This window comes from Sarcophilus harrisii, chromosome 5 (genome assembly GCF_902635505.1).
Source record: "Sarcophilus harrisii chromosome 5, mSarHar1.11, whole genome shotgun sequence".
NCBI lineage: Eukaryota > Metazoa > Chordata > Mammalia > Dasyuromorphia > Dasyuridae > Sarcophilus > Sarcophilus harrisii.
The window spans coordinates 227,552,152-227,579,659 of NC_045430.1; the positions used below are offsets into that span (position 1 = coordinate 227,552,152).

The 27,508-nt window shown below is 37.7% G+C and overlaps 1 protein-coding gene and 1 pseudogene across 4 annotated transcripts in view; one reads left to right on the forward strand and one right to left on the reverse strand.

The window, feature by feature from the left end:
• ACBD5 (acyl-CoA binding domain containing 5) overlaps positions 1-25,163 on the reverse strand; it is a 58,690-nt gene extending 33,527 nt beyond the window's left edge. For 3 of the 4 annotated variants that reach the window (XR_004229781.1, XM_031939829.1, XM_031939827.1), the window contains exons 1-5: positions 25,066-25,163; positions 15,816-15,936; positions 12,855-12,927; positions 6,501-6,615; positions 6,321-6,353 (exon numbers count right to left, since the gene is read on the reverse strand). Coding sequence is in view for 3 of the 4 variants with exons in the window: in XM_031939829.1 (XP_031795689.1) it covers positions 6,321-6,353; positions 6,501-6,615; positions 12,855-12,927; positions 15,816-15,936; positions 25,066-25,141 (418 nt within the window). In the remaining variant the exon portion in view is untranslated. The remainder of the gene's footprint in view (positions 1-6,320; positions 6,354-6,500; positions 6,616-12,854; positions 12,928-15,815; positions 15,937-25,065) is intronic. The other variant, XM_031939828.1, reaches the window with a different exon arrangement.
• Positions 6,892-9,148, forward strand: LOC111721158 (annotated as a pseudogene).
• Positions 25,164-27,508: the final 2,345 nt, after the last annotated feature.

The following is a 27,508-nucleotide window of genomic DNA, read 5'->3' on the forward strand; positions in this document are numbered from 1 at the left end:
GCATTTAGTTTTTATTATTTTGCAGTTAGTTCCTTTTCTACTGTTGACACATATTACTTTATATGAATATCAGTTCATATAAGTCTTTCCCTGCTTTTGTATTCATCATACTCTTATTCTTGCTGTTCAGTAATATTCCATTAGATTCAAGGGCCACAATTTGTTTAACCATTACCCAATTGATAGGGCACATACACATACTTTGATAATACAAAAGTTTTATAAATGTTTTGATGTGTATGAGGACTTTGACCTTTTGGGGGAATTTCTGTGTCAAGTGACTTTCTTTGTCTAATTTCAAATTTGAACCACAAATCAAACAACATCTATTCATCCTTCCACAACCCCCCCAGAATGGACTATTTCTATCTTTTGACAATTCTACCAATTTGTTGGATGTAAACCGAAACATCTGGGTTGTTTTTATTATTTAAATTGTATTTTTTATTAGTGATTTGGAACATTCTTTCATATAGCTTTTGAAAATGAATTTCTATTGATAATTTTAAAAAGATGTACAGCAAAATAACGTTTTGGTCATGTATACTTATTGTGTATCTAATTTATATTTTAATATATTTAACATCTATTGGTCATCCTGCCATCTAGGGGAGGAGGTGGGGGGGTAAGAGGTGAAAAATTGGAACAAGAGGTTTGGCAATTGTTAATGCTGTAAAGTTACCCATGTATATATCCTGTAAATAAAAGGCTATTAAAAAAAAAAAAAGATAATTTTAAAAAGAAAGTATCATAGTGAATATATTCTTCTATTTACTCATCTTTGGGACTCTATACCAGGGTCAGATTGCATCCCCATCTTAAATGGAGTGGGATCAGGCCCTTGTTTGGTCCTATCTTCACTTTCTGGGTGGTGATTTCTGGGTGATGACTTCCATCTTCCTAAATGTACTTCTAAGTCTCCAAGGTTCTTTGGCAGAATCTCCAGCTGGCAGTCCTGAGTCTTCTGTTTCGGCTGTTCCCCCCTTCGATTTTCTGGTCAAGGTACTGACTCTAACAGTTTGCCTCTTTGAGTGTCTATGATTTTTAGCTGGGTTTTTTTTTTTTTTTTTGTGAGGTTCTGAGTCAGATGAAGGAGATAACTGATGTTTCCCCCTATCAGTGTTCAATCTGGTACTCTTTTAAGATCACTGTTGAAATATTAATGGGAGAACTTGGTTCCTCTCTGACTTTTCATATGGTCCTGTTAAGTGGAAGCCCCTATTGGTTCTGATCCTATTACTACTAGTGTGCCAGTATGTCAACAATCATTTCCCAGGATCTCTGCCCCATATAGGTAGCCTTGCAATCTGGAACAAGGATATAAAGCAGAGTCTAAAGCTGAAGAGTTCTAATTAAGGGAAAATATCTTAGTGAGCCAATTTATTTTCAATTGTGGATGGACAAGCTAAATACAAAATAATTTTGGCTGACATAGAAAGAGGTCAATATTATATGGTTTATAAAAATACAATAGCTATTCCTAAATAATTTATCCATAATCTCAATGGAAAACAGCTAAGAGACAAATAAATGAATTGTCTGAGGATCATTTTTAATACAAAGATTTATTTAATATTAATAAGAATATTGAGTTAAGAGCATCTAAATTATATGAAAATTATAAATATTAAACTCTATCCAAAATAGAAGGAACAATATTTTTGTTTTATAAAACAGGTATAAATATTTATATTTATAGGTATAAATAATTATATATAGGCATAGGTAATTACATATAATTAATTATAACTATAAATAATATTATTTCAAAGCATTTTAATTTCCTGAAATAAAAGTTCATCTGAATTCAAGCTATTACTACACTCTTACAGTAGAAAATTTTCAGAGATGATCACTATTTAAAAGATTACTGTTTGTCTTCTCAAATTCTGTCCTCCCTCTCCCTTCTTTCTAGAAAAAAAAAATAATGTAGTTCTTCACTACACATATATGCGCGCACGCACACGCACACGCACACACACACACACACACACACACACACACATGAATGTATACAAGGATGAAGAAAGAATCAGGAGCACAAAATGGGCAACAAAAAGTGTGCAGTTCGGATCCTGAATAAAAAGGCTAGAACTCAGTTGTTTTGAAAGCTACAAAGTTACCATCAACAAGTATTGAAAAGCAAATATTAATGGATAACCAATTTCAAAACTCTAATACTTTCTCTGCTCTGGTGTAAGCTCTAAATAAGTCAAAATTGTAGATTAAGACTAAATGATTTCTCAACAGAATTCTGAAAAACTGCTAAGAGATAGGAGTTTCAGTTAAATGCACATGTCAGACCTTTAAATCCTCACGAGTCTCATTCCTAGAGCCACAACAGCATGATATCCTGGTGGGACTAGGATGCTAATACAATATATATTGTAGAGATGGGGTCATTTCTGATTTCAATAACATCACTATAAGAAACCTCCAGACTCCTGAAAAGCCCTGGATTCAAATCCTGCCTCCAACACTTAGTCACTTTCTGAACACCCACAATTCAGTTTGCTCCTGAGCACCAAGGTCTTTAATGTACACAACTGAAATCACAATGCTCCTCTAGCTATTTATCTTAGAGGTTTGTTGCTAGAAAAGTACCTAAAGGCCATAAAAATGATGTTATAAGCAGTTTCACAATTCATTTTTATCCATCAAACATCTTAGATCCAATATAAGTTGCCAGCCCAAACACTACAAACAATGCACTGTTTGTAGGCCTCCCTCTTGTGCCTGGATAAGCTGTGGTCTTTTGACGTGTGGTCTCTCCTTGGCAGCTTTCTCTGCATACTGAATGTATCATAAGTATGACACAGTATTAGCTTATTTGAAGGAAGTCCTGGAATGGTTCCATAATAAATGAGCAAAGACTCCTTTATGTATATTTAAAATGAGAAAAACTATCTACTTAATCACTCATTCCATTTCCTGAAACACCTCGGTATTCCTTGGCTTTCATTATACATATGTACACGTGATTCAAAACTATTCAGGTTATATAACCTGATGATTACAAAATTCAGCAGTGGATGGATGATGGATGAGAAGAGAAAAAGAATATTCTCAAACTTAAAAAAAGTGATTTAAAATGTGTCCTTTCTATTTCTCTGTCATTGGTGGGATTTTTGACTCCACTACAATGGACATGAAAAAGTTAATCTAAGTTTCATAAATTTAGGTTTCAGTTTCAATAGAATATTTACAATGCTCTGGCAAGACTGGCTTAACTTGTTATGAGATGTTATTATGCCTGCTTAACTACTCTGGTACAACAGACCTTTTCTAGTTTAATGTGCTAAGACAGAAATGGAAATCCACGGTAACTTCTCAGTCTTAAGCAATCTGAGGAGTCAACATGATACAATGACTTAGTGGACCATCCAATGAATTTTTAAAAAATGAATTAAGTAAAAAAAACAGCCAAATAAAGACTAATTCTATGATAACTATAGTTCAAAGTACTGATCTCACTTTCATAAACTCCTAGCACAAGTTTTAAAAAGTCAAAAAATTTTAATAAATGAAGCAACAAATAGATGTAAAAGGGAACAAATCTATCAAAATTTCTAAAACCATGTGAGAAAGTAGAAATGTCACTTAGGAAGATGAAGTAAGGGACACATGTTGCATGTAGAGGAAGATACACACACACACACACACACACACACACACACAATCTCAGCTAGAATCTACCATTTTAAAGGTATTCGGGAATTGGTTTTTAATGTATCATAGATTAGAAAATATTCCAAAAGAATAGAAAGATTATGAAAGTTATTAAGAAAATACTAAAGAGGGACAGCTAAGGTGGCACAGTAGATAGAGCACCAGCCCTGAAGTCAGGAGGATCTGAGTTCAAATCTGGCCTCAGACACTTAATACTTCTTAGCTGTATGACCCTGGGCAAGTCACTTAACCTCAATTGCCTCAGCAAAAAAAAAAAAAAAAAAAAAAAAAAAAAAAAAAAAAAAAAAAAAAAAAAAAAAAAAAAGAAAGAAAGAAAAAGGAAAAAATGATCTACCTACTAACAATTATCTACCTACATACTTACTTTTATATCTGATACATATGAAGACATATATTCAGTTCCCTAATCAAAACATGAAAAACGGCTGAAAGGCTCCAATTTTTCTACTGCAGGAGTCTCCTATGTGGCCTTCTTGCAGCCAGTTGGTCTCTTCTGATATATTCTTCACAGAGACCGGATTGATTTCTTTATGCACAGATACAATCAAGGTATCCTCTCTCTTCAAACCCCTTCAACTACTCACTATCGTTTACTAAACATCTCATCCTAGCATTCCATTCAAAGACTTCCAGAATCTGATGTCACCATGTGAAATTCAATTAGACAAATGCTAAGACCCAGTATGAGATGCTGCACTAGTCTCTGGAAAACACAGACAAAAAAGAATCACTCTCTGACTTCAAAGAGCACGCATTCTACTATGAAAATACACCAGGCATACAGATAAGTAAAAATAATACAATTTCAGGAAGGCCAAAACACTAATAATTGAGAAGGTGAAGGTAATCAGGAAAGACTTCATGGCTACATCTGAGCTGAGGCCTGAAGGAACAAAGTGAACACAGACTACCTTCCACACATGAGGAAAAGTGGGGGCAAAGAGATAGGAATGTCCAATTCAGGGAACATAATAGAGCCATTTGACTCAGGAGACAGGGTGGAGCCATACTGTGAAGGCTTTATTACGTTGCCAGACTGAAACATTTGGTATTCTGGAGCCCGGAGGAAAAGGTCTCAGAGCAGGAGAATGCCATGGTCCTTTTAAAGACTGATGCCATGATGTTTCATCTCTGCCTCTAGCCCTATCTATCTTTTAAGGCTGCTCTAAGGTGCCACTTTACTTCATCCAGCGAGCTCTTCAAGACTGCCCTAGTTAGAAATGGTCTATCCTTCCCTGGCTGGTATACTGTATTTTATACTTTTCTAATGCACATAACTACAGTACAAAATACAAGCTACAGATGTGTATCATGTGCCTTTTATTATAAATAAGTTTATTGAATTTCCTTATAAGTTGGCCTTAAAATTCTGAATTCTAATTTTTTTCATTCCAATCTGAATGGACTGAAGGGACTTAGTGCAAGTACAACTTATTAGGAAGAATCCCTCCTCTTGACAAAATCAGATCAAGCAAAGCATTCAAAGAAGCAGCACCAAGCTCTCTTCTAACAAAAGCTGTCTTATGAAAAGGTTAAAGGTGAAAAGAAATCATGAATTAGAAGGGAGAACTTCCAGTATCATTCCCTTGCAGATTCAGCAGTAGTGAATATATAAGTTTGAAATGCTTATAAAGATTACAGCTTCAAATCCAACTACTTTAACTAAAGCTATTATAATCCATATTTTAAAGATGAATGCTAAAAACAGTCCCAGCTTCCTGCTGAAATTATAAATAAATTTCTATCTTAAGTATTAGTCTAGTATTCAAAGTGAACATTTAGAAATATTTGCATCTCATATCTTTGTGATTAAATTTAAAGTATCCCAATTAATTTCAATATACAATAACGTAGTTTTCACATTTCTATCAAAAGAATTTTCAATCAATATATTAAAAAGTCATCTTTACTATCTTTTGTTTTTCCAATTTTATCCCAAAGAATTTAATCAATGACTTCACTAATGAGTTTTATCCAAGACTCACTTTGGCAAAATTTACTGAAAATATCTTAACAGCAGTAAGCAGTAAATGGGGGAAAGGTTATCTCAACTACAGTATTGCTACAATGTGATTTCTGAAATAGTAAGGAAAATAAGGATTTAACTTAAAAGAAAATCAATTATGAAAAATTTTGTCATAATGACATAATAACTTAGTTGCCACCTGTCAGATTTTGTAAAAATCTTTGCATCGTATGTGATACTGACCCTAATAAATAAACAACCATCTTAAACACACATGACTGGAAGGAAGCAAGCCAACAACAATAATGACAATTCTAGATACTACTATGAATAGCATATGGCCATCAGAACTAAGATAAAAGGATTTAGACTATCATTGTACTTATAAGTATGCAAAGAAAAAGCAAATTTTATATTGTCATTTGTAGTAATATTCATTTTTTTAATCATCCCACTGTCAAATCCCTCTTGTCACTAAGACAAGTTTTAAAAGATAATTTCTGGAGAAAAAGATCTCTTTTTGAAAACATACATAGAGTATTTATTTTCAAGTGACAACTCACAGGTGGCAAGTTCAGTAATAGCTGCAAAATTCTGAATAGCATTCTCTTGACAGATAAAAACAAAAATGAAAACATGAATATGTAAATTTCATCATTCCTACCTTCTAAATATTTAGTGACTTTCTCCAATCGGACTGGTATATAAAAATAAGAGAATGAATTTTTTAAAATGTAGCTTAGAAAAACAGCACTGTTGTAAAATATATCAGCCATTGAAAATACAATAATCTCAACTCATGGTATAGTCAGTTGCTAAATAACAAAGAATACTGTATTCCAACCTGAGGTTAAATCAGAACTTCTGCTGCTCTTTTTGTCCTCTACAATTTCATAGAATGGACCTATTACATGGAGTAATTCTTCAACTTTCTCCGTCATTGGCATGGTCTCAAGAATCTGTGATCAAAATACAAGTCTCATGAAATCAGAAATAAAGGATTCATTTGATTTACACTGGCTTCAAATATTCCAATTTTATTTTATTTTATTTTTTTACTCCTGAGACATGAAGTTCATTTACATAAAATATCCAAATTTATTAAGTACAGTAGACATAAGTACACATGTTCTAAGTGAGCTTAATGTAATGGCTAAAATAATTAAGCATCTATAAGTATTTCTACTATGAAGTCCATTTTATGAAGCAACTGACTTATAAAGCAGAGGAAACGCATGATGGTCTTTGATCAGTTAACTAGTTATTAATGTAATAAAGTCCAGGGCACTGGAATACAAAAAGACTGAGCAATAATACTGTGTGAATGAAACAAAATGATCTCTTAAGTTGTGCACAGTCTCTTCCTTGGCCCTAATCCTAACTATGAAGGGGCAGCAGGGAGCCTTATGTATCCATTTAACATATCATCACATGTAAAGCCTGTTACATACAGAAGTTATTCAGTTGAAAAAACAACAAAAACTAAAAATGGGAATTCTTGAACACATACTAATCCATAGACTGCCTCAAAAGTAGTTAGCCTCATTGCAAACCAAGATTTCATTCATGAGTAAGCGAGTTTAAGAAAAAAAAAAAAAACTTCTCCAAAGAGAAAAGATAATAAACTGGTTAGGCATATGTTTTATTTGTTCATAGAATTTGGATCCTCTACTTCCCACCTCCTGCCCCCAATTCTCTATGCCCTCATTAATAATAAATAATAATAAATCTTAAAATCAGGCTGACCTCCTAAACCTGATAAAAGAATAATATTATGTCTAGCAACACTATTTTCACTTTGAAATGACTTCTAATGTTTTACATAACTTCACACGAGCTTTTTCCATGGAGAGGGAAAAGAGCGGAGAAGAAGGGGAAGAATCTGGAAGTCAAAATTTTAAATACAAATGTAAAAAAATAGTTTTGCAGGTAACTGAGGAAAATAAAAATATTAAAGCAAAATGACTTCTACATGGATGACAATCTACTATTAAGTTAGCAATTAATAAGTCTATTATTTTAATTCAAAACATATTTATTACCACTACCGATTTTACCTTGTAAGAAAGAAATAAAATAAAACATATTTGAAATGACAATAGTTATTGGTTTTAATATTGGCAAATTTGAGGCTGGCAATATATAACCATTAAATTATTAATGACTGCCTGTTCCCATTAATGAATGCTCTTTCATATAAGATGTTAACAAATAAGAATACTGTTCAAATTTTCTCTTTAGGAAGGAGAGCCCTAAGCTGTGCAAGGTACATGAACTATTGTTAACTATCTGTCTGAAACCAGTATTTAATGACTTGAATTAATGAAGCAGAGAAAAAGATAATTTAAAATTTATTATATTAGGTTTACAAATTTTTAAAAAATTCTACTTTAGACCTAGTAAACCCTCCCCAGCTCAGTTTCCATAAGCACTGAAAGCAGTGGAAGAAGACAACACTTACCAGCTTTTTACCTTCTCCAACTCAGCTTTTTAAGGACCAGGTTGACATTGAGGGAAAGGGCAAGATCAGAAAGAAAATGTAGGTTGCACTAGTCTCATTACAAAGAAAACTCTCCCTTTTGGGTATTGGAAAAGTTGGTTACCTCATTTATTAGAGATTTTGGAGACAGAAGTGCCTTTCTAGAAATACATATGGCCCAATACCACTGAATATGGGAAGAAAGAAAGAAATGTCCAGTGCACTGACCATTCAGGTAGATGTACAGTGAAAAAATATGATATAATTGTTTAGCAGGAATAATCAAAAGACATGGTCACTTATAGTAAGTACACTGACCTGGTTCCCAAAGAAGTTTTTAATTGAGATGACTCAGAACTACAAAGACTTGATGAAAGAAGACATTAAAGAGGTTACAGAAAAAACATGGATGGTCCTAGAGAAATTTGCATCTCAGAAGAATACTGAAGGTTATGCCAGTTTGAGCTGCAGATAATATAGCTCCAGCTCATGTCAGCAAAGAGAAAGCCATTCAGTTCTGAAACTGAGCAAAGTGTTATTTGAATGGAGAAAATATAAAGAGATCCCATGGCACCTCCAAGAGTCAAAATTAATAACAAAATTCCTCATGGCCCTGCTCCTCCTGCACCTCTCATGTATTCTCCTAGTTGAAAGATTACTGTGAAGAAGCCTCAAGAGTGGGAAATTCCCTCCTATGTCTCAAAGTGGAAAAATGTAAAGAGCTAAACTATTTCGATAGAAAACATCTGCCTGCTGATGGAAAAGCACTGCAGACACTTCACATTAATGAAGGCTTTGTCACACTTGCTAAAACTGTCTTCAGTAATAATAATAAGGCTAGTGAGGCAGTGGAGACAGGGGCTCCAGTGGAGAAAAAAATGGCCCCAAAGCAAAGGGAGAAAGATGAAGAGAAAGAACCTTGATAAATGGCCCAGAAAGCCCAGGAAAGACGAGCTGGACCCAAGACCGGGGAGAAAAAGGAGACAGGAAGATTTGGGGAAAGGGAGAAATAAGACTGAATGGCCACAAAAGGGAACGACATGATAGGGAATGTTTTCAGAGCAGCTCCCGATGAGAGATCAAAGCAACTCTGATTCCCGTTCGGAGTGTTGAAGAAGTCCCTGATCTCGGTGTCCCCAGTCACCAGATGTCCAATGAAAGTCAGGGTAGCCAGAAATCATCCAACCAGACTGAGGAGAGTCAGCGAGGTTACACTGGTAGAGAAGATGAAGCATATAATGTAGATGCCTAAGCTCGGAGAAGAGGCAAAGACACGGCTCCAACTATTTACAGACTCGGCAAAAATCCAGACAAAGGTATGTATGGGTATGGCTTTCAGGCCTGAGAAAAGACCAACTGATCCATTCCCAAGAAGAAATTCTCTGCCTCAGTTGTCAGGCAGCAAGGTCAAAAAGGGATGACTCAATTTGACAAAGATCTCTTTGTTCTGGACAAGTTTTTAGAACAAGCCAAACAGCATGAAGATAGGAGCTGCCCTCAGGAAGATGAACACGAAGGCAGGAAGAGTCTCAAAAAGACTAAACTAGTCTCCAAACTGATGATATCGGCTATCCGGGAATTCTGTGAAAATGGTTAGGATGGAAAGCACATCTGGGGCTGTAGATCCCACTACTTTTTATTACTGGGGTTAGAGAAAAAGGAAGCACACTTTAAAATAGTCAGGTTGTTTCTAGAAGGTGCAGACAATATTCATTATAAGTTCAGCTTCCCCCTTTCAATCATCCCACCTTTCCCCACCCCATTCACATCAACAGAAGATCTATACCAGGGGTCCTCAAACTTTTTAAATAGGGGGCCAGTTCACTGTCCCCCAGACTGTTGGAGGGCCGGACTATAATAAAAACAAAAACTTTGTTTTGTGGGCCTTTAAATAAAGAAACTTCATAGTCCTGGGTGAGGGGGATGATCATTCTCAGCTGCTGCATTTGGCCCATGGCTGTAGTTTGAGGACCCCTGATATACTATCCGTTACACCAAATTAAGATCTTAAGACAGCAAGGTGTAGAATAGAGCACCGGCCTTGGAGTCAGGAGGCCCGAGATACAATCCAACCTCAGACACTAGCTCTATGACTCTGGGCAAGTCATTTAACCCCCAAATGCCCTCCTCCACAAAAAAAAAAAAAAAAAAAAAAAAAAAAAAAAAAAAAAAAAAGAGGCTATTATATCTTTAATGACATTAATTTGGGAGGATTAACTTTCATAAGGAATTATCCTTATACATAAAGCCTGTTACCAATCATCCTGAGTAGGTGGGGGGGCTGCCTACTACTTGATTAATGTTTGTCCCCATTCTATGTGCCTAATTTTAATGTAGAATGGGAAAGTCTGTGTGGTATAACTTTTAAATAAAACATTTTAAAGACAAAAAATTCTTTTTAAAAATAGTCTTCAAAAGTATTCAATAAAGAGTTATTGATGATGAAAATGAATAGGATGACTAGATCAAATTACAAAACCATATTGCGGAAACTGGTCTCCTAATTGCTAATTCAGTGTATCCCATCCTGCTAATTCCTGCTGTAGTTCCAGTGCTATGACTTTCTTTGAACAGATTTGGTCCCACTGATATTTTTTGGAACTAGTATTTGGCCAAATGTATGCTTTTATTTTATTTCTTTTACTATGTCTCAGCTGTAGCTTAAATAGAGTTGCTTTCTCTTAAAACTGTTTTTTCCCTTAGATTATGGGATTATGGCTAAATTACAAAGTCAGATTAAATTAGTTTTCCACACCTTCTCTAGAGGTGGGGGAAAAGCTGTGTGTTTTGGTTTCAAAAAGTTTTCCAGCTAAAGTGTAAAGTGAGGAAAACAGATTCAGAATGTAAACAATTCAAGCTATTAAGCCGAGTCCTTTAGATTCTGCCAATGAAGCAAAGTTTTCTACAGACACAGTGAAGATAATTTCAAAATATAAACTGAATTGAAAATAATGGGCAATTTTCCTTATATATATCAAAGGAACTGAGTAAAGATATAGTCTCTAAAAATGCAATTGAATTGCAGGGGCAGGAAAGCAATAAAGTAAAAACTTAATTATCTAACCAAAAGATTCAGAGAAAAAAAAGTTTTATATTATCTTTAATTAGGATATTCTTACTTTTTGGTAGCTATACTTAAAATTACTAACTTCTGCCCCAAATAATTCGTCAACAAAGTCCATGAAGCAGAAGTTGTGAAAATGTAACCAAGGGTGAGACTTTGGTCAAAGTGCAAAAGATAAAAATCAGATGAGTCTATCAAACATAAATGAAGATACTGACCAAACACATGTGGCACTACTAAGTATTTATTCTATTTTATAAATTTAAAGTTTGTAGCTTATATAAGGAAGCCCCCAAGGCCCAGATTTCACATTAGGCTACTCTTCCTATCTTCTCTGGATTATTTTTAAAACCTCCATCTTCTTTGATACATTCTCCCATTCTTTCTTCTTTCCTTCCCCTTTCCTCCTCAGCCCATTATCAAACTATAATTTTTAAAAATCTCTTATTAAGTTCTGAAATTAACTTTAAATCGAATAAGGAAATGCTGTCCCTCTCCCCCCATCTCCTTTTCAAAAAGAAAAAGTAGTGTGTTCACCCAGGGACTCAAAAATTAATCCTGGAATTCTTTATTATATAAGATGGCTTTCTGAGAGAAGCAGAGTGGAGAGATGGGAAAATTTTTATGACATAAAAACAAAAGATATCAATAAAAATTTATTTTTTAAAAAAATTAACATCGGATAATAACAGTCAATTTTATATGGATAAAACTGCCAGTTGCTAATCTTAAATGAGAAGTTCACTGGCATCCCAGTTTTCAATACCATTTAAACAAGCTTCTCCTTTACTGGAGGTGGGTGGAGTGGTAATATTTATAGACTAAGCTGCAACTCAATATGTACATGGAAAGTATCTGATGCCTTGGTGAAGGAAGACCCTTCTCTTGACTAGAAAGGCTTGAGGTTAGATTATATGTCTGGCACCTGAGATCTAATCCAGCCAGTTGCAGAAAATGAATAGCTACATTGGTCACAGGTTGTTGAATTTTGAGATCTCAGAAACTCATAAGGATCATTAAGAAACTTGCAATCAGTTTTGGAAGAGGGAGTATTCCCTGTCTGAAATAATGCATTCAAGGGTTCAATTCATGAATGCTTCCTACATAAGCAAGGCCCAGGAGCTGGGAACAGTGACTCACTCAAGAAGAGAGCTAATATGCTACAGAACTCAAGATTCAAATTCCAAGTCTGCCATTTAATACCTCTATGACTCTGGACTAGTATCTTGGTCTCAGTTCCCTATCTCTAAAATAAACAGGTTAAAACACGAGGCCACTAAGATCTCTCCCAGCAATAGATCTTTGACCCTATAACCTCCTGATCTTAGAGGTGTGGAACTCCTTCCAAATTCAACTTCTAAACTTAAGAAAACTTCCTAAGACTCTAAAAGGACCACGATAAAGATGGGACTCCAGGTCTTTCTGTCTCCAAGCCAGCAATCTATCTCCTATTTCATGTTGCTTGTACATGAAAGCAATCTCTAATGTGAAGGTTAGAATCTGGAAAAAGTCACATGATAGTGGGAACTTCCCAAACACCAGATTCTCCTCATTTAAGAATTTTTCTAGGTAATATCACCTTAGGAAAAAAATATCATGTTAGGAGCTGTCCTAACCACGTTTTATCTTCTTTTACACAAAATGATTGTTCTTACCTTTTTCATTTCTTCAACATATGCAATCATAGCTTCTTCTTTGGTCATATTTCCCAGTGAACTCCAAGCATCCCTAGTAGTAAAATATTGGAATAAGAAGGACCACACAAACATCTTAGATCTTATATCTGACTGACAGTTCCTCAAACTAGAATCTGCAGCCAAACTACAGGACACAATTAATTTGAAACAGGCTCTTTTAGTAGAGCCATCCTAGGAAGAGGGGACTCATCCCTTTGTTAATTGGTGTACCCCAAAGAAAGATGGCAAATGTGGATTAAAAAAAGACAAATTCATAATTACTCCATATCTCATCTATATTATGATAAAGATTTTCTGAGAATTCTTTAAAAGATGCTTATTAAATTATTACATAGAAGGAAAGATCAATGATATGGATATTTGGGGAAGGTTAAATAGATTATTAGAGTAAACCCATAAATGAAGACCCGTAATATTAAACAGAAGATAATATGAATACCAACACTAGCAGATATTTATACAACCCTTTATATTTCAAAAAAAAAAATTAGATACGTTTTCATTTGACTTTTTTCCAATAACTCTCTGAGGTAGGCAAAGCAGCATTACAATTCCCATTTTACTGAAATAGAAAGAAGCTCAAGATATTTAACAAAGACCCAGATAAAAAGTGACAGATCAGGACTCCAAATTCAGCTGTTTCTACTACACCAACACTAACCTAACCTCAAAAATTTCATATATGATATATCTGAACTTTAAGAATGAAGACAGGTTTATGAGACTGAGTTTTAGTCTTCAGAATCATTTTGGAACAGAAAAGTTGTTTTGCTATACGTAGGAAGTAAATGACTCCCAGAAAACATCACAACATAGAAAATTACCCTTTCTCTCAGCTTTTAAAAATTTTTTTATACAATCTGCTATATAAATTTTGATAAATTCTAACTTTCTTACTACCTCCTCTACTTGAGATATGAGTGCAAAAAGCTGACTTTGGGCTTCCCAGATAATGGAGAGGGGTAAAAGAATCAAGGCAAGTAAAGCTTCCTTGAGAAGCAAGAGAGGCACAACATATTTAACAAATATGAATTTAGCAAAATTTATATAGCAGATTGTATAAATTTTCTTTAAATGTGCTTAGTGTTCTGTGAATGTATTTGTATGTTTGTCCTAGGTATGGGATACCTAGGTATGTCCTAGGTATGGAGACATGGAACTCATTAATGAGTCAAATGAAGAAGATAGTATTCCTTTCTGACAAAACAAATTAATATGGCAGAGGTCAGATAAAACGTATTTGATTACATGAAAATCAATTGCTTTTACACAGTAAAATTGAATTTAGAATAAAGCCTCTGCCATGCCTGGCCTTTGTAACCCCTGAACAAGTAAATGACTTAATCTTTGGGTGAGGCATATCTCTAAGCATCTGGGGCAGAAAAAATTCTCCCCTGCACTGATGAGAGAAGTTACCCTCCCCGTCCCAGCTCCCTATAGCAATGAAATCACATGTTTAGTAGTCACTATTCCTTTTCCTTGTTAAAGTTAATATGCTTTTTTAAAAGTGTTAATACCTTTTAAAAAATTGTCTATGGTAAAAATTTCTGGTTTCATGTATATACCTTTTGAAAATCTTACCACCATTCCCTAGAAAGCTTACTGGGACAATTTCAGCACTTTAAAATCCCATCAGTCTTGGGATTCTATTTCATCATTATCCTGATTTGAGGTTGGGCCATGAATTCTAAATCTTCACTTTAGGAGAAAGCTCAGATCAAAATATCTCACTTTCTCATCTGGCTATGTTTATTTGGAATTTGTTTTACTTCTCCACTAGGCCTACATGTAGGGTGCCTTCTCCTGTCTTCTCCTCCCCCTCTCCCCTGGCACTGTCCAACTTTTTGTGTTTTGTTTTCTCTCAGATTATAAACTACTTGAGAGCAGGGACATTTTTTTATGTATCCCCAACACTTAGCACAGTGTTTGGCACATAATAAGTGTTTCATAAATGTTTACTGACTACTGACTATACCAAACAAATAGTCATCAAGACTTTGCTTTGAGATGAAAAAACTATAACCTTCCTGACAGCTCATTCTACTAATTATAGCCTCTTAGAAATTTCCACCCATTCCTCCTAGCTCTGCCCTATGGAGCTAAGTAGACCATGTCTTCCATCTGACCTTCAAATATTTAGAGACAGCAAGCCTGTCCCTGCTAAATCCTTTCTTCTTCAGGCCAATTCTTTCAACTAGTACTGATGTAGCAGAAATTCAAGACCTTTCACCATTCCGGTTCCCTTTCTGGAGGCTGCCTCCGACTAATCAAAGTCTTTCATAAAATATGGCTTCCAAACTAAACACATTAGATAAGACTCTAGAAGCTGATGGCAATCTCTGGAAATTGCAACGAAGAGTTGCCATTGCCATATTCAGCTTCCTTTTGGAAAAGTGTCCTGAAAACATCCTTGGTTCAGACTTTGGCATTGGAACAGTGGTAAGTTTAGTTCCTGGTAGAAGATGACTCTATTTGTGCCTATTAAAAAGCAATGAAGTGCATTTTTCAGGGATTTTAGGTATAATCCCATATTAGTTTTAGTCCCTCAATCCCTATTTGCTATCAAAAAAGACCAAAATTACTTTAGTTGGTAAACAGAAATTATTTTTCCCCACACATTTTACCTGAGGAAACAAAACAATATAGACACAAGCAACCAGGCCAATTTTCTTCTGGTGTATTTTTACTCTTCTAGAACCTTTAGGATACCTAGTTCCCTTTTATTGTTTTGTTTTGTTTTTTCTCTTTTCTTTTTATCAAGATCTTCTTTTCTGTATGAGTGTGATTCTCCTTAAACTTTAAGCAGTGGGGATCAATCTAAACTTTGTGAAAGGCTTATGGATGGCAGAGAAATGAACAATCCCAAATTACTGATTATCACACATCGTTACAATCCCCTTTTCACACATTCATAATTACCATTTATATCTCCCAATAGGATCCCAGAATCCTGGTCTTGAGATGTTGCAGGGTCCTTCTGTGGCTTGTTTATAAAAACTGTAAAACTTTAGCATCATTTCATTTGTTGGCTGAAATGAACCTATGGAAAACAATTTAAAATACAGTGTTTTGATCCTGGAGGAAAAAAATGAAGATTGAACACCAATAACCCATCCTACAACATTAAAGATTTGGAGCTGGAAGGGATCTTTGTGGTCATTTAATTTGAAGCCCAGAGAAAGGAAGCAACTTGCCCACAGAGGACCCCCCAATCATCAAACTCTAGATGCAGTGTTCTCTCCTCCGCTGTCCCCACCCCCCAGCACCTTACATGCCTTTGTATGTCCCACCATATCTAAAATGCACTCCCTTGGGGTAGCTGAGTGGCACAATGGATAAGAGCATCAACCCTGGAGTCAGGAAGACTTGATTCAAATCAGACCTCAGATACTAACTTCCTAATTGTGAGACCCTGAGCAGATCACTTAACCCCAATTGCCTCACAAGAAAGAAAAAAAAAAAAAAGAAAAGAAAAGAAAATGCACTCCCCTCTTCACTCCCATGTTTTAGCTTCTTTTAAAGGGCAACTTATATGAATTAAGAGGAGTTGGTAAAGGCTTCCTGTAGAATATAGGAGTTTAATTGGGACTTGAAGAAAACCAGGGAAGTTAGGAAGCAAAGATGAGAAGGGAGAGCATTCCAAATATGGAGGAAAATGCTTGGAGTCAAGAGATAGTGATTTAAGGGGCAACTAGGTGGCACATTGGATAGAGCACCAGCCCTGAAGTCAGTAGGACCCGAATTCAAATGCGATTTCAGACACTTAACACTTCCTAGCTGTGTGACCCTGGGAAAGTCACTTAACCCCAACTGCCTCAGCAAAAAAGAAAAAAAAGAGAGAGATAGTGGTGTATTCCAAGAATGGGCAGCTAGGTGAGGCAATACAGTAGAGAGACTACAGCACCAAACCTGAAGTCAAGAAGATCCGATGTATAGTATGATTTAACTCATACACACATACACACACACACACACACGTATTTAATAGTAGCCTTCTTTAGTGTGGGGCAGGAAGGGAGGGTAAAAAAAGGGACAGGAGAGAACAAAAGAAAACTCAGAAGGAAGCACAAAAAAAAGCAGGATAACTGAAAATGATGTTTAGTATTTATTACTTTTTAAAAAGTAAATTGTGAAATGGAGAGTCATATTTTCATACTGAGTTCTCTTTTTGTGTTGTACTGTGTACATGAGATTTTCTTGTCCTTTTGTATTTGAGTTCAAAATGAATAAAAACTAAAGCATATGCCTAATAAATTAAAAAAAAAAAAAAAGAAAGAAAGAAAGAAAAAGAATCTGAGTTCAAATCCAGACTCAGATACTTACTACTACGTGAACAGGGCAAGTCATTTAACCCTTTGCCTCAGTTTCCTTGTATGTAAAAATGAGCTAAAGAAGGAAATAGCAAACCACGACAGTATTTTTGCCAAGAAAACTTCAAATAGGGTCACGAAGAGTAAGAACACAACAAAAATGACTGAAAATGAGTAATAACATGACAAAAATTACTCAACAACAAAAATTCTAGAAACACCAAACCCAGTGTCACTAGACTGAGTGGAACATGGCAGAATAAGGTAAAAGAAGATGCAAGGGGGAGGAAAACAAGAAGGGAGCCAAGTTATGAAGAGCTTTGAATGCCAAACAAAGGTTTTTGTAATTGATGTTGAAGGTGACGGGGAGCCAAGAGAGTTCATTAAAGAGAAGCTGGGGGGAGAGGAAGGGAAAGGAATGGACATGGTCAGATCATCACCTTAGGAGAGCTGCTTTGGTAGCTTACCAAAAGGCAAGGACAATAGCCCAAGTGTGATGACCGTGCTAGCACCTCAGACACCCCAGAATCAGCCGGAGTCAGGATAAGCAAAAGTCCCTAGTCTTTATTCTTGGTCTTAGACACAGGATTGAACAGGATGGAAGCTGAATCTCCACAACGGTCTTCTCCCTCATCTACCACCAAAGAGTGACTCTGGCTACTCTTACTCCACCCCCTAGTCCCTCCTACAATCCTCTGTATACACCAATCATTGAGCCAGCACAGGACAGTGGAAAGGACCATTTTCCAAGCATATGCCCATAGAGTATTGTCCAATCAATAGTTAGCCTCAAGTGCTCGGCAGTCCTGACCTCAGTGCATCGACTCAATAGTTTCAGCCCTCTACACCCAAGAGTGAGGAAGATCTGTACTAAGATCATACTGTATTAGAATAAAGAAAAAGTCATATTCAAAAGATGTCACAAAGGTGAATCAAAAAGTTTTCACAGCATATTGCACATGGGGGATAAGAGACTGTTAGGAGTCCAGGATGACATCTAGCTTGTGAGCCTAAGGGACTGCAAGGACAGTGTTGTCCTTGACAGTATTAGCCAAGTTTTAGACACATTAACTTTAAGATGTCTACTGGACATGCAATTTAAGATGTCTGAAAGGTAGCTGGAGCTGTGTTTGGGTTAGGCTAGGCAGATTTAAGAATCATCACTATAAAGACAGTAATTAAATCCATAGGTGCTAATCACATCACCAAGTGAAGTAGAATAGCATAAATGGAAAGAGAAGAAAGCCCAGGATCAACACTTGAGGAATGAGTACACTTGGGCAGTATGATCTGGAATACGATTCAATAAAGAAGGCAGAGAAGAACCAGGAGAGAGTGGTGAGCTAGAAACCTAAAGAGAGGGCAAAACAAGGAGAGAAGTGTGAGCAACAGTGTCAAAGGCCACAGAGAGGTCCAGAGCAGTGAGGACTGAGAGAATGCCATGATTTAGCCTGTTGAGGTCAGCAGCTAAATTATAGATTAAGAAGAGAGTGAGAGGAGAGGCAGTGGGAGGCCCTTACAATGCTTCCTTTTCAAGAAGGCTAGCCACAGAGGGTAGAAGAAATGAAGGATGACAGTTATCAGGGACAGAGAGATCAAGGGTTTTTGAGGAATGGGGGGGACATGGATGTGTTGTAGGCAGTAGGAAAAGAGCCATGAGGCAGAGATGGAAAAATGTATGTCAGAGTGGGGATGACAGAGGGGGGAAACATGTTGGAGATAAGAAAGAATAGGATTGCTTCCACAAGTAGAGAGATTACCCTTGGGTAAGGAATAAAGCCACCTCATCATGGAAGACAAAAGTGATGGAGGAGATTAAGAATGGCACAAGGCATCTGAGTGATAGATGAGGAAAAGGAGAAAACAAGCACAGAAATGCCTAATTGGCTAATTGTAGCTATGAAAAACTACATTATAGGTAAACAGCTGGCCTCATTGTCCAGCCTGCAACTCATCTTGGTTGTGTAGCACTTAATCTCTCAGTGTCCCAGGAAACCCTCTGAGACCCCGAGCTACTGAGTGATGTTGCGAGAGAGAGTTCACCGTGGGTCCTCCAATGAGCCCCAAACCAGATGAAAATGTAAATGGGATTACAATAAAAGATTATTTTACATGTTAAAAATGAGTCAACATGCAACCAACAGGGATCCTAACATACACAATAATAGCCGTCACTTCTATTTAGAGTTTGACATCACTGCTCTTTACCAAGGAAAAATCACAGCTCTGCCTCCACTACCACCCTCCCCCTCCTAATCCTATTTCCAACTCCTGTATTCAACAAAAAAAATTCTAAGCTGTAAAGACAGCCTGTTGAACAAGAAAGAATGCTAGATATGGCATCAGAAAGAGATGAATTCATATTTTGCCTCTATTTACTTTGTGGTCCTGAGTGAGTCACTTAACCTGTTTATCTCACTTTACTCATATATATGCCTATGTATAGGCTTTTGGGCTCATATTGGTCTGATCAGCCACAGTTAAACGCAGTATACCTTGATTCCAACACAGAAATGTTATTTTGGTCTTCTCTGAGAACAAAAAACAATAAGTATAAATTCATATATAAAATAACAGGATATACTTCATGGCTTCTAAGATCCTTTCTATTCTAAATCTATGATCTAGGGAAATTACCTTGCATAACAGAAGACATAGTATGACTATATAATATTATGCCTATAATATTATGCACAATAAAATGAGTCTGAAGAGAAAACAGAGCTTTAAATTAAAATGTACTAAAATTCAGTCATGCAAATAAATAGATAATGGTTATGGTTGTGTCCAAAGACACAACTCTGAATTAAAAAAATAATTTACATAATCCTCCATAAAGTCTGTCTTTACTTTTCAACTTTAATAACTTGGATTGCAGATGTGATGGTTACAAATTCTACATCGTTTCTGAAGGCAATATCCAAATGTACATAATATATTTTAGTTTTGGGGACCAAAAATGACTATTCTAGGCAAGATTCTAGGCACAGGACAGTGCCTTCAGCTAGTGTAGTGGAGCTAAAGTCCACTAAGAGCTAGAAAGAAAAAATTCATGATTTTATCAACAATATGTAATACACAAAAACTTTATTTCTAATTAGAAGAAAAAACTAGTTCAATGCTGACAAAAATACTTATCTAGGAGATCCTGCCTAGCACTGGTACAGTTATCCAAGAGGCTTTTCAAGAGGGGGGGTTAATGAAAATAATAACCAAATCTGATACCAACTTCTTCCTGTGAGGTCAGGCCTCAGGCCACAATGGAATCCAAGCAGGGAATTAGCAGAAATGGACCAATTACTGTTCCACCTGACCCACATAGAGAAGACCTAAATTGTAAAGCCAGAAGAGACTTAGAGCCAAGAATTTATCAAGGCCAGTTTCCCCATTTTATAGACAAGGAACTGAAGATCCTAAGAAATAAGCTGATCCAGGTTACCCAAAATGTTTGTGGCAGAGTCAGAAGCCAGTTTTTTTCTACCAGACCATGAGGCTTCTGTTACCTCAAAATTGGTTTCTTTCTTTTTCTCTTCCCTTTTTTGTGAGGATTAAAAATGCAGTGTGTAAAATCAATAATAAAAAGCTAGGCATCATATATGCTAAACTTATTTATGGCTACAGTGTTTCCTGGAAACAAAGTAGATGCTCACTGGGGAATGGCTAAACAGACTGTAGGACAAGAAAAGTAACTGAATCTTCCTGTGTTGTGAGAAGTGATGGAGATGATGAACCCCAGGAAGATATTTTCCTCTAAATGTCATATGTGTCTATTTCCCCTATCATGGCTAAATTATTTTTTTTAAGTCAAAACTTTAAAAACTGTTCAAGACTTTATTAAGAACCTGTATATTGAAGGACAGAATGGTATAGTGTGAAGAATACAGGACTTGGGGTCAAAAGCTTTGGGTATGAATCATGCCAAAATACTAGCTTTATAGTCAGAGACAGGCACTTTACTCTTCAGAGTTTCAATTGCCTGATGAGTAAAATGGGGATAACACTCATAATACACAACCTACAAAACTGCAGGGAGAAAAATTCTTTGAATTTTAGCACTTTCTCTCTCTCTTTTTCTCTCTCTCTCTCCCTCCCTCCCTCCCTCCCTTTCTCCCTCCCACTTCCTTCTCTGTCTTCCTTGTAATACACACACACACACACACACAATGTATACGCATATCTCCTGAGAGATGTTATTTCAAACACAGATAACACAGTTATTTACTTATCAATTCTTGCTGGGTCAAAGGGTAGGAACCCTTCTATAATCCTTTGGCAGAGTTCCAATAGTTGAATCACTTTACAACTCCACACACAGTGCATTAATGTTTCAATTTTCCCAAACATTTTCCTTTTCTGTTACATTAGCCAATCTGATAGGTATGAGGTGGTATTTCTTTCTTTCTTTCTTTCTTTTTTTTTTTTTAATTTTTAATAGCCTTTTATTTACAGGTTATATGTACGGATAACTTTACAGTATTGACAATTGCCAAACCTCTTGTTCCAATTTTTCCCTCCTTCCCCCCACTCCCTCCCCCAGATGGCAGGATGACCAGTAGATGTTAAATACATTAAAATATAAATTAGATACATAATAAGTATACATGACCAAACCGTTATTTTGCTGTACAAAAAGAATCGGACTCTGAAATATTGTGCAATTAGCCTGTGAAGGAAATCAAAAATGCAGGTGGGCAAAAATACAGGGATTGGGAATTCAATGTAATGGTTCTTAGTCATCTCCCAGAGTTCTTTCTCGGGCCTAGCTGGTTCAGTTCATTACTGCTCCATTGGAAATGATTTGGTTGATCTCATTGCTGAGGATGGCCAGGTCCATCAGAATTGGTCATCATATAGTATTGTTGTTGAAATATATGATGATCTCCTGGCCCTGCTCATTTCTCTCAGCATCAGTTCATGTAAGTCTCTCCAGGCCTTTCTAAAATCATCCTGTTGGTCATTTCTTACCGAACAATAATATTCCATAATATTCATATAGAGGTGGTATTTCTTAACAGTTTTTTAAAATAATCATAATAAAAACTAATATAGTACTTACTATGTGCCAAGCATTATGCTAAAACTGTACAATTATTAACATATTTGATCCTCACAAACCTCTGGAAGGCAAATGTTCTTATAATTCCCATTTTATAGATGAAGATATTGAGGGGAAAAAGAGGTTCAATGACTTGCCCCAATGTCACATAGCTAGTGTGTTTGTGGCTGCAACTCTGCTAGAAATCACACACAAAGCTATGAGCTTTTATGTTAGCCTTTAGATAGAGGTAGAATAAATAATTACAAAAGTGTCCTGATGATTAACTCTGTAGTAAGAACATCTAAAAGACATTTTGTCCAATTTAGCCAAAAGTTACAAAGTCTGTCAATTTCCAATGTTCTTTGGAAATTTTCAACTCACTGTGGATCTTGCTAATGTCTCTTTTGTGCATTTATCATAATCTTTTTTGTATTAAGTTACTATGCTATGCTTATCCAAACCCTCTACTAGATAGATGATGTTACTAAAAGGCAGGAAATATTTCTTACTTTTCCTTGCATTTCACACTACACCAAAATTGTACAATGCTTTTACATATATCAGATATTTAATATCCATCGAATGAATAGTAAATACGCTTTTAGGAATAACTATAAAACATATCCTAGCAAGGAGGGAAAGAAATGGGATGAGGGGGAGGAGCTTCCGTTATATGCTGTTAACTGTTCGGGAAACATAATCTTAACTCAAAATACCAAAGAGTATCTTTCCATTGCAACTCAGTTATTAAGCAAAAAAATTAAAAATAGATTGTATATAAGCCTGTAAATCTAATAACATCCCCTATTATACTTCCTGAGCATTTAAATTCCTGAAGGCCAAGGACAAACTAGATATAAGCTCCATGAAGGATTCAAGTTTATCCTAGGCTCTTATTAAGGATTAAGGAACAAGGAAAATAAGCTGCAGCCTTTTGATATTTTTTTTTCATAATGTTCATATATTTTCAAATAGCCCAAAAATCTTTCAAGGAGAATAGAAATAACTGTCTAATAATCATTCTAAATATTTATCCTTTTACTTTTGGTTTACAAAATATAACCCTTGTGCTAAAAGTTCACATGGTTTGATTCAAAAGCTTTGCCTTCCAGAGCACATGTTAAATAGACAAACTTGTTTTGTAAAGTGATCAGTCATTAGAACTTGTGTATTTATTAAGTTCCATCTAATGTCAAGAGGCTAATGGAAGCTAAATAAGCTAAGGCTGTAAAATGCAACTTTTCCAATTAGGTAAAGGACAGGTGGGGAAAAGGATAGCTTATTGCCATATACTCCAATTGCACAGGAGAAAGAATAGATTTGAGAACACTTTCAACTCCAAAAAAGTTGTAGCCCTATCTCTGACAAATGAATCTTGTCAATGCAAGTATGAAGGCACACTAAAATCAAGTGATTTGTAGGGGTCAGATATGAGAAGCCAACATTTAAACCAAGATCTTCATTACTTTTAGCACAGCACTCTATATCTTACTCCATGGTCCTGACCACTTTATAATTCTTAAAATTACATTCATCAAAAAGCCTTTGTGAACAAACATTTTAATTAATAACTCCCAAGTAATTTTATTCTCCCTACAATTTACTTATTTTCCTTTATCAATTTCCTAACGTCTTGCTTTTGTTCAGGTTTTCTTATTATCCAATGGGGGGAAAAAAAAGTAAAGTTGACCTTAAAGTTACTAATGGAGGAAAATGGTTGGGCTTTTATTTTGTCTTATCCAATTTTCTTTTTGTAGAAACAAAGAATACAAAATATTGGGATTTGAAAAATGACATTATAAAATACTGTCTTTCTGGGAATGGAAAATGTCATCAGCATCAAAGAGAGAACTATGGAATGAGGATTGAAACATACCTTTTGTTTGCTTTTTCTTTCTTGTGATTTTTCCCTTTTGTTCTGATTTTTCTTTCACAGCTTGACTAATATGGATATATGTTTAAAATGACCGTATAACCTAAATCAGATTGTTTGCCATCTTGGGGATGAGGGAAGTTAAGGGAGAAGGGAGAAAAAAACTTGGAACACAAAATCTTATAAAAATGAGTGGCGAAATCTATCTTCACATGTAATTGGAAAAGTAAAGTACTACTGAATTCTAAACATATATAAAATAGTGTCTTTTTTATTTGATACAGGTGTATATTACTTGGGCCAGATGCAAGAATGTATAATAAATGGAAATTAATACTATAATATCCTAGTAATATGGTAACATAAGAACTTTTGCAGCACTGATAAACTTGCAGAGTACAAAGGGAAAATAAAACTTAAAATTATTGCGACCTAAACTGTAAGCTTAGGTGAGAGAATCATGTTTTATATATTTGCATTCCTAAATAGAACAGTGCTGCCAAAAAAATCTTGCCGTTCTTTTCCTTTGGTGCAGGGGAAACGACTAGGACCTCGGAGGCAGGGACCAAAGTTCAAATGTCATTTGCCGTGTCCCTGACCTTGACCAATCAGGGCCTCAGTTTCCCCGTTTGTAAAATGAAGGGTTTTTAACTACTTTCCTTCAAACTTCGGATGTGCCACTGAGGAATTTCCTCAGGCGACCGGAACGAGCATCCTAAGCTGCCCTCCCTTTCATCGGAACCAATCCAGAACCGGGAGGAGCAAGCGGGCTGAGTCCAACAGAACCAGCTTCCATCTCAGAGCCGCCTCTCTGGGGGCGTTTCGGGGGCCGGGGAGCTCGCTCTCCAGGGCGCCGGACGCCGGCGGGAGGACCCCAAGTCACCGAGTCCGGCTAAGGGAAGACGCCCCGGCAGGCGGCCGGGCCGGGGACTTTGGGGATGCACTCACCGTTTTTCGGCAAACTTTGAATCACCTTCACGGCCGCCTCGAACCGGGTTTCGTGCACACTTCGGGTGTCCGCCATGTCCAGGCTCCGGCCCCGACGTCCCGACTCAGTGGGCAGCGATCACGCAGCGGCAGCTTCCCCGGGAGCCTGCATGGAACTAACCCCCGGCGCAGCCGCGGATTAACCTCTCCCGTGGGGCGTGGGGGAAGGGACGCGAGCCGGCGGCCCTCCCTCCCTCCCTCCGGCTCCGTCCGGGCCGGCCCTTCCGGAGCTGAGCGCGTGCGGGGACTCAGATGACCCCGGGGCTGCCGCCTCCGCCTCCGCCTCCTCTCCACCCCCCGGGGATGGCCGCAAGCGGCGGGAGGCCGCGGCGGGCCCGGAGATGGGAGGGGTGCCCGTTCCCCCACCCTGCGCCCATCTGGCCGCGGCTGGCGCAGCTCCTGCCCCGCCTCATCTCCGGAGATCAGGGAACGGGACCCCATGCAACATCTCTCCCGGGAGGGAAAACAAAACACAAACAAAACAGAACGAAACTCCCACGTCTCCCGGCAGGTGCACAAGGAAGGAGTCAAGCTCTTCTGGGAGGCGTTGTTGGGAGCACGGGGGACCGCCGCTGACCGCCCCCTCCCCACGGGATGGAATAGTGCCCCGGGAAGCCGCAGGGGAGACCCCCAAAGTTCCCGCCCTCCCAGTCTCCAGACCCTGAGGAGGCGCGGAGAGATCTGAACCAAACTGGCCATCATCTCCCCCCCTCCCCGTTCACCAGATGGGCCGAGCAGGGTCACTCCCACCACCTTCCTCGAAGTCGCCCCAGGGCCAGAGATGGGCGGCCCTCCCCACAACCCCGTCCCTCCCCTTCACACCCTCCCCCGCTGGGGGCAGACTGAGGGCCGAAGCGGACCATCTTCTCATTATTCTCTTCTCCTCCAAAAGCCCCCTCTAACCCATCAGCCCAGGAGGCGGCCTCTCCCACACACGGACCCGTGTGCTGAGGGCCCTAAACTGGGGGCCCGGAAGGAGTAGGAGAGGGACTGCCATCCTCCCAAGGTCATTATGAGCCAAAGGTTTAGTCGCTTGGGGACAGTTTGGGATGCGGGTGGAGGCGTGAACAGGTAAGGGGCTCCTCCCCCAGTCCCCAGCGGCGCTGGCATTTACCTTGGCATTGCCAGGCCCGGCAGGTCCAGAAATGTCCCTAGCCCCCGCCCCGCCCCCTCCGCACTGCCTTCTGGGAAATGTAGTTCGGCGGGCCTACACCGCTTCCGGGTGTGCCCCCCCCCACTCCAGTCGGCTCCAGGGCTCCACCTAGCGGGTCCTGTCTGTCCCTTCAGGTGGGCATCCCGGGGATTGCCTTATGAACTAACCTGGGGAAGACGCAGATTCCCTCTCAAGTGTCCCCTGTTAACTAATACGTTATGATTCTGGTCCATCCAGGATGAATAAGCTATAGTTATGGTCCAACCATGACTAATAACAAACGGCTGTAGTCCAAGTATGACTAATAATCCTCGGTTCTAGTCCAGCCAGGACTAATAACCAATGGTACTGCTCCAACCATGCTTTAATAAGCCATGATTCTAGCCTGTGGTCCATGGTTCTGGTCCAGTCTCCTCAAAATTCAGATGGACTGAGATTCAAGAAGGGACATTTGTTGACTGCCTCACTGCCCAGGGGCGGAGAATCAGCAGTTAATAGCCATCTAGGGGAGGGAGTGGAGGGTGGGAGGGGAAAAATCGGAACAGAAGTGAGTGCAAGGGGTAATGTTGTAAAAAACTACCCAGGTATGGGTTCTGTCAATAAAAAGTTATTTAAAAAAATAAAAAAATGACTTTATACAATAAAAAATAAATAAATAACTATGTATTTAAAGTATCTACTCTATACCAGGCATTGTGCTAAGTGCTACAGAGTGTAAGAGAAATACAACATGCCTGGTACAAGAAATATATATATATATATATATATATATATATATCCAGGATAAATTGGAGAGTATCAACAGAGAGAAGGAAATAGCAGTAAGGGAGAGGGAGACAGGTTTCTTTTAGAAGGTAGAACAGACAGAAAGATGGTGGCAAAGGTGGGACTCAAAACTGATTCTGAAACTGATGACTAAGAGATCGCTGCCATGATTCCAAGACTGATTCCTAATGTCTTTCTCCTCTCTTTGTCCTTTTTCTTTTAGGAATACTCCAGCACAGAACCTGGCACCTTCTTGTTCAGCCGTGTCTAATTCTTCATCACCCTATTTGGGTTTTCTTGGCAAAAATGTTGGAATAATTTGCATTTCTTTTTCCAACTCATTTTACAGATGAGGCAAACTGGGTCAAGTGACTTGACCAGGTTCACTCAGCTAGTGTCTGAGTCTGAATTTGAATTCAGATCTTCCTGACTGCAGGCACAGGGCTATATCTGCTGAATCACCTAGCTGTCAACTTTGCACACAGT